The following is a 9,262-nucleotide window of genomic DNA, read 5'->3' on the forward strand; positions in this document are numbered from 1 at the left end:
TAAACCCCAAACCCAAAAATATTTTTAAAAAAATATTTTGCACCACAGTCACGTACCATGTGGAGCGCATCATTTGTAGGTGTGTGTATATATATAGAGCAGGAAGATACTTTAAAGATAGAGAAATAAAAACTCAGGCAAGACTATTTAAATATTTGAAACTAACCATCTTTAAAATGCATGATTATTAAAGAACACAATTTTAAATCAAAGAAATGAACACAAATTTAAAAATAAACTGCAAATTCTCCTCCTTTCAAGTTTTCTATGTTATTTTGGTGCATTGAGATAAAATATGTTGTGACATATTGTCTAATAGCTTAATTATGAAATTAACAGGAACCTTTTTATCTGTAAAGTTAAATAAATAGATGAAATCTACAAACTCTTTAAGATTTTCCAAATGAACAAGAAAGCTTAAGTGGAAAAATATATTAAATGCTAAGTATAAGAGAGGCTCAATTCTCATCAACAACATGGATAGTTAACAAACTACCACAAATATCGCAAGCCTTCCCTAAACATCAAGAAGTTACAAAGCAACCAACTCTTTAAATAAACTATATATATATATATATATATATAGAACCATTAATAGTGTGGTATTTAAAATGGCTTCTCAACTAATGATCGTCACAAAAAGCATCTACTATACATGTTAAATTAATGATAATAAGGATTGTTAAAGTGGCAAGCCAGGAATAAAAGGACTGCCATTTCCCAAAAAACAGTACATAAAGCCATGATGCCAACCAATCATAGCAAAACACTATTAACTCATAATTTAGGTGGTGGGCAAATATATATATAGATATATATATATATATATATATATATTAATGATATGATCCTAGCTATTAGATATATTTCACTAGCTTTTGTGCCTTTTGTACTCTTCCATCTAAATATACACACTCCACTTTTTCCAAAATGCTTTCAAGTTATTTGTGATGATAATAAGCTACTTATTACCTTTTTCATACATGTAAATGAATCAGCATGGCAAGAATGAAGATTGCAGGTGTCAGCTTACTTTAAAATGAAAGGAATCACTATATTCTCTGAGAGAACTGATGAGTAGATCGCATGTATTAGAATGGCAAAGTAACTGAAGAAAAGTTGCTGCAGAATTGCACCACTGACTGAGGACTCCTCCCCAGTTCCAAAAGTATACACAGAAGATCAGAGTAGTGAAGAAAATGGCATGGCAGTGCACGGTACAACTCACTCACTGCAAGGTCACCGTAGCACACAGGCCACTTTAGATGCCTTAAGAGGCAAAGTTTCCTCTAGCCTGTGATGCATTGAAGTTGATATGTGAAGTTGTACCATAAATTCCAGGGACACCCGTGGATAGCAGTGAGACATAGGTCAGTCAAAATTACAACAGTGAACGCACCTCTTTCATTATTATTAATGTGTACCATTCGTATGTTGATCTCGTCCTGGATGTCTCGGTCGCTGCAGCATCATTGTAGCTGTGCACATGTACTTATCGACTCATATAATTGAAAGCCAAGCCTTCCAACTGCTTACTGATCGATGATATGATGCTAAACTGAAGAGAAAAGCACGTAGAGTAAAGATAAGGAAGAGCCATTATGGCTTCGAGCTTTAGGTTGAAGGCCTTTAGTTTCATGCATGCTTGCTCATCATGTGTTTAATGGATTACGAGCTGAAGGAAGGAAACAAGGGAGGAAAGAGAACATAAACTAATGATAATTAAGTGATTCAAGGTCACACACAAGCTACTTGAATATTTAATTAATAGGATGAATTCAGGGGAGTCGTCTTAGCGTAGATTGGCGATCGATCAGGCAGCTGCCGGCGCAGGGGGCGGCGGCGGAGGGTCTTGATGCTGCTGCTGCTGCTGTTGTTTCTTGCGTTTCTTCTTCTCGTAGCTGATTCCGCGGGCACGGGACTGGAGCTCGCGGACTTCGCGGAGGTAGAGGCGGACGGCGCGGGCGGCGAAGGGGTTGGTCTCCGGCTTGCCGCCGTTCTCCTCGTAGGCGGCGCGGAGGCGGCCGATGAGGGCGTCGAGGCTGCCCCAGGCTTGGCGGAGCGGGCAGGGGCAGGGTGCCGGCGGGTTGGGGTGGCCGAAGAAGGGGCACACGTGGGTGTGGATCTTCGTCTTCCCGAACTGGTCCAGGTACCGCAGGAACTCAAGTACGTGCGCGCTGCTGCAGTGCGAAAGCGACAGCGGCGGCCGGTGGTTCCGCAGGTACTGCCCGAACGTGTTCCAGTCCCGCCGCTTCTGCGACTCGTAGCGGCTCAGCGAGGGAGGGGAAGACGACGACGACGACGCGCCGACAGCTGCCACCGAGACCAAGGAGGAGGAAGAGGCCGCGACCACTGTCACCAAGTTCACAGGGCCACCGCCACCACCTCCTCCTCCGCCGCCGCCGCCGCCACCGCCGCTATTGTTGACGGCTATCTGGGTCGGAGAACCCATATCAACGCAGATCTTGTACTTGCCTCTCAATATCTATCCATGCTTCCCAATCGTCCAAGCTTAATCGATCAACCTGTAGATCAATATCAGAACGGACAGTAAATAATTATATGATCATGATCATGATCTGATAAATGGATCTCAAAATTATCCCTGCAACCTCATCAACTATTGCTAAAGCTATACAACCGAATGGAATGCGATAAGTAAGCTATAGAGACAGAGAAATAGAGAGAGAGATTGATTGGGGAACTTACTGCAGTTTGCTTCGTCGCCGGAGGAAAACAAGTGAGAGTTTGGGAAAGCGTGCTTGGGGTACTTAAGGTTGAAGGAGATGGTGATGGTGTGCGAAGAGGGAATTCCTTCATATTATCACCATCTTCTGGTTCAGGGATCTGGCCTTTTTGTATTGTTCACCAATGACGGATGAATTGAGAGGGCAAAAAAAAAAAAAAACAGAGAGAGAAAGAGGGAGAGAGTGGCCTGTGAGCACAGCTAGGGCTTTTGTGTCAATGGAGACAAGTTTGACAGAGAGATGAAAGGTGATGTGACATGGAAAAAAGCTAACTATTTATTTCAAACAAATAGGTATGCAATCAAAAAAAAGTTTTTGATTCCTCTCTTCTCCCTTGTTTTGTAGTTGTAAAAAACTAGATTTGATCCTTTGATTTAGTCCTTAGATTAATATAATAGTATTTTATTATATAGCCTACCCAACTTTCTCTAATATTTAAATTATATTTTCAAAATATATATTTATTAAAATATATATGTATTTTCTATTATACCCTTCGTCACTCCGTTTGATCTTCCTTAAACACTTAACCATTAGGTATCTAATGAATTTTTATCAAATTATCTTAAAATTGTAAAGATTTTAAAATTTTACAACTCTCAATATAAATCCAAAGCTAAGAGTATAATTACGCTCCGGAAGTACAAGAAATACAACAAATTTAATTTGAAGTATTTATGAGATATCTACCGTCATTAATAGTTTTAGTCAAAAACTTATCGATAGACCTACAATGTCAAGAATTTCAAAAGTTTGATATGATATAAATAAAAAAAGTTTTAAGAACTCTTTTATAATGTTGGTGAATGAGTATGAAAGGATTAAATATTCTAGTGAGGATTGCCAATCTTACAATTGTAAATATTTTAAAAACTCACAATTCTTGTGACTTAAGTTGTCGGTTCCATATTTGAGAGCATGTGTATATTCAAGTAGATGCAATGAGTACAATGAATTTAATTTAAAGTATTTTTGAGATGTCTAAGATCATCATTGAGTTTTAATTAAAATTTATTTATGGACCTACAATATCTAGAATTTTAAAATCTTGATATAATTTGAATTAGGGGAGTCTTTTATGAACTCTTTGGTGATATTAGTGAGTGAGAATGACAGACATATACTTATTAATAAGTTTGTATTAAATTTTCTTAAGATGGTAAAGATTTAAAAAAATCTAAAACTCGGATGTGATATCTAAATTTGAGGGCATATTTATAATAAGAAAACTTTCAAAAATGTAATGATTCTAATTTGAAATGATTCTCAGATTTACATAACTTAAATTGAGATAGTATTAAGTTTGAGACATCTTTTAAATTAAATTTATTACCCTTCTTACAATTACAAGTTTTTGATAGTGGACGAGAGAGGATAGAAAATTAGGACATACCCTGCCCATATAGCAGCCGGTTGTTACTGAAAAATAATATGTATTTAAATAAATCTGAAACTTGGGTAGACAGTTTGACTAGTAAAGAAAGTTAGCCCTGGGTTTGAGTAACTTGCTCACATAATTTTTGACTGAAAGTCAAAAAGTTTAAATTTTTATAATAATATTAAAGTTGATTCATGGATTGCATATTTAAAAAATTAAATTTTAAGATAAGGAGATAATTTATCATAATATTTAACCTGCCATAGTAGTACATACATCCAAGAAAGTTTGAAAATCTTTAATTATTTAATTTCAATTTTGTATCTTCTTTACATCTGTTTATATCGGACTATCTCAAAATATTTTTTACCTTTGTATTTTCTAATTAAATTTATAAATTTTTGAATAAATTTATTAAATTAGTGATCCTGAGTTTGATATTAATTCCATTATTTATATAACTATAGTTAGGGCGGTAAATGAGCCGAACTGAGTCGAACAGTAAGAGACTCAATTTCAGGCTCGGCTCCTTATCCCTAAGCTTGAGCTTTGGCTTGAGTTCGATTCAAACTTTAGTTCTTAAACTCGAGCTTGACTCGTAATAAAATTAAATAGCTCGATTTCAGCTTGAGCTTTCAAAGCTGGTTTAAAAATTAAACGAGCTTAGTTTGAGCTTGTTTATCTATAAAAGATAAATGAGCTTCTTAATGAACATGTTCGTAATCTTCTTAACGGACACATTCGTGAGCCTCTAAATGAATATATTCATGAGCTCATGAACCAAATACTGTTAAGCGCAAGCTCGGCTCGATAATGTTTTCCAGCTCAAAATCAGGCTTGAACTCGACTCGTTAACGTAATAGAACTCACTCGAACAAACTTTTTTTTCGAGCCAAGATCCAAATAGCTCACGAGTGGCTTGACTCGTTTACAACCCTAACTATAGTTAATATGGCGAGTAAGGTGGGACCTCTGAACACTACAACAAAAACTGCAAACGACAACGGATATTATCCGTTGTCGTAGGGTCAAAAAACCATTGTAACTGAGGGTGTTGTAGAATGTATTGCCCTACGACAACGATTTTGAATCCGTTGTCTTTGTAGACATTTGACAACGGTTTTTATTCATTGTTGTATATATGCTCAAAATTTAGCTACGAAGGATACAACAACGGTTTAAAACCGTTGTGGTAGCTAATTTCAACAACAGAAATAAACCGTTGTAGTAGACTCTTTTTACAACAGATATAAACTGTTGTGGTAGATAATATTTACTCGTTTTGCTTTTTTTTACAACAGTTTTAATATATTTTACAACGGATAAAACCGTTGTCTTTTATCACTTTTTTCAAAAAAAATCGTTGTGGTTTATATAGTTTTTACAACATTTTTAACTGTTGTCTTTAATGTTCATTAATACCAAACAACCAATCTTATTTTACTATAAGCAAACCACCAATACAAAACTAAATATTTACTACATTAAATCCAAAATAAACATCCATATATAATTCATCTTGTAGCCACACATATACAAAAATATACAAAATGAGTTGTTACTCATCAAAATACACATGTTTTCCATTACTGTTCTCCATATACATTAAATCACATGTTTTCCATTTGTTGTTCTCCATATGGCACGCTTTTAATTTACAAATTAGCAAGGCAAGCTACATGCTAACAAAGTTCACTTCTTGCATCAAAAAAACTCAAGCCTCACGAATTGCCCGACCTGTAAAAGAAAAATTCAACAAAACTTATAAAATTCCATAATTCCAGATTATAGTCTACATGACAACATGAATTCTTGGAAAATGAGCAATACAAGGAAACATACCATTTTATACTCGAAGTTGCATGTTTGAGGTGGTTATAGTCAAAATTAGTATAAATATGACTACCAAAGAATAAGAGCAACTAAAAAACTACTTTTATCCAGTTAGGGAAAAAAATAGACAATTGCAAATTTTCCTCCTTCTCTTACGTTTTCAACTAATGACTGGTTTAAAGAGGATTTTTTGCAACTTCATCAAGTTTTACATTGACTCAAACTTATGACTACCCTTGAACATAATCTTTGAGTGTCTATTTGTACATGTTGCGGAACTGTTAGCCACTGCTAGAAGAAATGGAGAAACTCTTCCAACTAAGGTACTCCATGTGACTCAAGGAGCCTTATCAAAATATGGTTCTAATAATAATAATAATAAATCCTCTCTCAATCAGTTGCATTCATGAGTAACACATTGGAAGAGGAATATCAAGGCTGTGTCTGAAAGGAAAAGAACTCTGGTATTCACAAAATATAATTTAACCGTCAGTCCTTGCATAATGCAGAAACAACTAAATAAGCGTCATGTAACCTCAAATGTTAGAATGAGGTATTGGGCAAAGGTATGTGTAGGACCGTTAGGCCGGCTAGAAAGGGAGGTTGAATAGCCCTGCAAAAATCAAAATACAAACCAACCCTTCTCGAACTCTTAAACTGACACTTGTAAAATAATCAAAGCAATAAACTAAGATCAGAACAGAAAACGAGGCACCAGGTTTTGACTTGGTTACAACCGGGGAGGTTGTTAATCCAAGAAAGATGATCGCACTAGAATTTCTCCTTCAGGCGGAGAAGCCTCTTACAAAGTTGAAGCGCACAACAGAAGCTAACTACAGAAAGCGTACAAGTGTTTGAAAGAAATGCGTGAGTTCTGAATTGATGAAAAGCTTTTGAACCAAGGCTATATTTATAGCCTTGGTCGGGGCGCCTAGAAGGGTTCCGGGCGCCCTGGGGGGGATAAATTTTATCTCCCAACGTTCAGATCGAGTTTTGACTTGATCTAGTGAAAATACTGGGTCCGGGCGCCCGGAAGGGTTCCGGGCGCCCCGGGCTGCTCCGGGCGCCCCGGACTGTTCCGGGCGCCCCGGAGCCCAAAGTCAACAGCCGTTGACTATTTCGTCCGGGACCTCTTCTCTGGTTTTGTCCCGTCTCGGTCCGGTTCTTCTCCTCTGGATCCGCTCACTTGGGTGATCTCTGCCATCCGAAAAAGGGCTCACCCGAACCCAACTTCTGGTCTTCTCGAGCGGGCTTCCCTCCGGCTTCTCGTCCCTCGGAAACGCCGCGTGTTTCCTTCTCGTCCGCCGGCGTACTCATCCACAGTCTTCGTCCCTCAGACGCACCGCGTGCCGTCCTTCTCGCTAGCTGCGTCTCTTGCTCCCCGAGCAATCTTCCGCTCCGGCTTTCGTCCCTCGGAACCACCGCACGCTTCCTTCTCGTCCACTGGGGTACTCTTCCGCAGCACCTCGTCCCTCGGACTGTCGTCCTTCTCGCTAGCTGCGTCTTCCGCTCGACTACCTGTGTTCCTAAGCTCCTGCACACTTAGACACAAGGTTAGAAACACACAGGACCTAACTTAACTTGTTGATCACACCAAAACAACCTTGGGGTTCCAACAGTATGTGTATAATTTATTTCATGGAACATCAAATGTAGAAACAGAGTTTTTTTTCCTTCAACCAAACATTTAAAAAAAAATGGAAATTTCCAAAGCATGACATAACTGCCCAAATCTGCGTTGGATATAGATACTTGGATAATGACACTCAAACAGTGACACTAAGAGTGAACAATCACTAATCCTATTGAACACATGTACAATTTGTAAAAATAGCCATGTTAGAGATTGCGATCATACTCATGTTGAACTATATCAAGTCCAAGTAACATAGACATGGAACAGTTGTAGCACTGACACCATATTCAACCACACAAGCATTATCATACTAGAGATTTGAATGAACATTAGTTATCAAATTTCGTAAACAGTAAGCAGTAGAGTACTAGCCTTGTATGTTAAACTTGTTGAATGTACAATATCTCATAAGAAAGTTTACCTTTAATGTTATCACAATAATCACATCCAGAGAGAATACACAAATCAATGAACTGATCCATAGTGAGTCTTAGCTCTTCAAGAACCTGAAAAATAAGGATGAGAATAAATACAGTAATTCAATTAACAATAACAGAATAAATATACCTTTGAAACGTCAAATTCCATCACAGAGATTTTTTTGGAACTAGGATCCATTAAATGATGGAGAAACCTTGGTACCCCAAAAGTTAAAGTATCCATGTTTTCTGAGGCAACCACAAACACCTAGAGATTGATAACAAACAAATACGTTTAGGATATTAAAGTTAAAAAAAATAAAATAGAATGTGTTACATTGCATCATTTTACCTTGTCACTTTTGCAAAGAGCTGCGGATTGATCTTCTGCTTCACAGGGTGCCTTTAGATCAGAAAGATGAGTTTAGCTTCTAAAACTAGAGATACAATACTTGTATATTAAGCAATTACATGCAGCTTTAGGAAATGTTTGCAAGAGAAAGTAAAATTGTGTCATTGCTAGTTGAAATTCTTGTAGCAAGGATAAAGAATTCAATAAGTGAAAGTGGACTAGTTTACCTCAATAGTAGGCACACCCATTAGTCTTAAGAGACGTTTACAATCTTCATTATGTTGCTTGGTTACCTGTGAAAAAACTCTACAGTCATCTACTGGAATCAAATTCTTCAAGAAAGTAATTTGAAAGTTCAAAATATATTTAAAGAAACTCTATGTTACATATGAAGAAAACAGATAATCAGCATGCTAACTTTATGTTGATTGCATCATAATCAATAAGATCCTCATGGTAATTTCCAATAAAATAGCAATATCAAATATTACCTTGACAGTCCTTTTGCTGTACTTTTCAATTCCCTCCAAATCACCAGTCTGCAAACAACAAATGTAACCAAGACAGCAAAAGAAATTCTAGCACACTAAAGAGTCCCAATAAAGGTACTTGTTATGCACAAGCAATGACCTCAATTGTTGTGTTCAGATCGTTAGTTGCATCTTTCCTCTTTAAATATCTAAAGAATCAAATAAGCTTAAAGATTATCATTATCTTGCAACAAAAAAAAAAGGAGGGGGACAATGACAAAACTGTAAAGATTAGTCTTTTGGCAAGTTCTTGTTTCTTCAGCTCTGGAGGTTGACCGTCAAATACATATCTGGCATAAAAAAGATGATAATAAAATATGGTGGCTGAATGATAAACAAAATGATATTTAGACATGCAAATGGACTT

At 37.0% G+C, this 9,262-nt stretch overlaps 1 protein-coding gene and 3 long non-coding RNA genes across 4 annotated transcripts; all 4 read right to left on the bottom strand.

The window, feature by feature from the left end:
- Window positions 1–1,697: 1,697 nt before the first annotated feature.
- On the bottom strand, window positions 1,698–2,452 carry LOC122050654 (protein LIGHT-DEPENDENT SHORT HYPOCOTYLS 4-like). The gene has a single exon (XM_042611545.1). It carries the CDS (start codon window positions 2,450–2,452, stop codon window positions 1,814–1,816), a length of 639 nt encoding a protein of 212 aa, XP_042467479.1. The 3' UTR covers window positions 1,698–1,813.
- Window positions 2,453–2,488: 36 nt separating this feature from the next.
- LOC122054018 lies at window positions 2,489–2,995 on the bottom strand. Its single transcript, XR_006132512.1, has 2 exons — window positions 2,710–2,995; window positions 2,489–2,525 (listed from the first exon to the last, which is right to left on the bottom strand). It is a non-coding gene; the product is annotated as an uncharacterized LOC122054018 (long non-coding RNA).
- Window positions 2,996–5,830: 2,835 nt separating this feature from the next.
- On the bottom strand, window positions 5,831–8,277 carry LOC122054019. The gene is made up of 3 exons (XR_006132513.1): window positions 8,162–8,277; window positions 8,016–8,100; window positions 5,831–5,862 (listed from the first exon to the last, which is right to left on the bottom strand). It is a non-coding gene; the product is annotated as an uncharacterized LOC122054019 (long non-coding RNA).
- A 120-nt stretch (window positions 8,278–8,397) lies between these two features.
- On the bottom strand, window positions 8,398–9,035 carry LOC122054020. Its single transcript, XR_006132514.1, has 3 exons — window positions 8,857–9,035; window positions 8,593–8,658; window positions 8,398–8,416 (listed from the first exon to the last, which is right to left on the bottom strand). It is a non-coding gene; the product is annotated as an uncharacterized LOC122054020 (long non-coding RNA).
- Between the last annotated feature and the right edge of the window lie 227 nt (window positions 9,036–9,262).

Source organism: Zingiber officinale, chromosome 3A (assembly GCF_018446385.1).
Source record: "Zingiber officinale cultivar Zhangliang chromosome 3A, Zo_v1.1, whole genome shotgun sequence".
In the NCBI taxonomy this organism is placed as follows: Eukaryota; Viridiplantae; Streptophyta; class Magnoliopsida; order Zingiberales; family Zingiberaceae; genus Zingiber; species Zingiber officinale.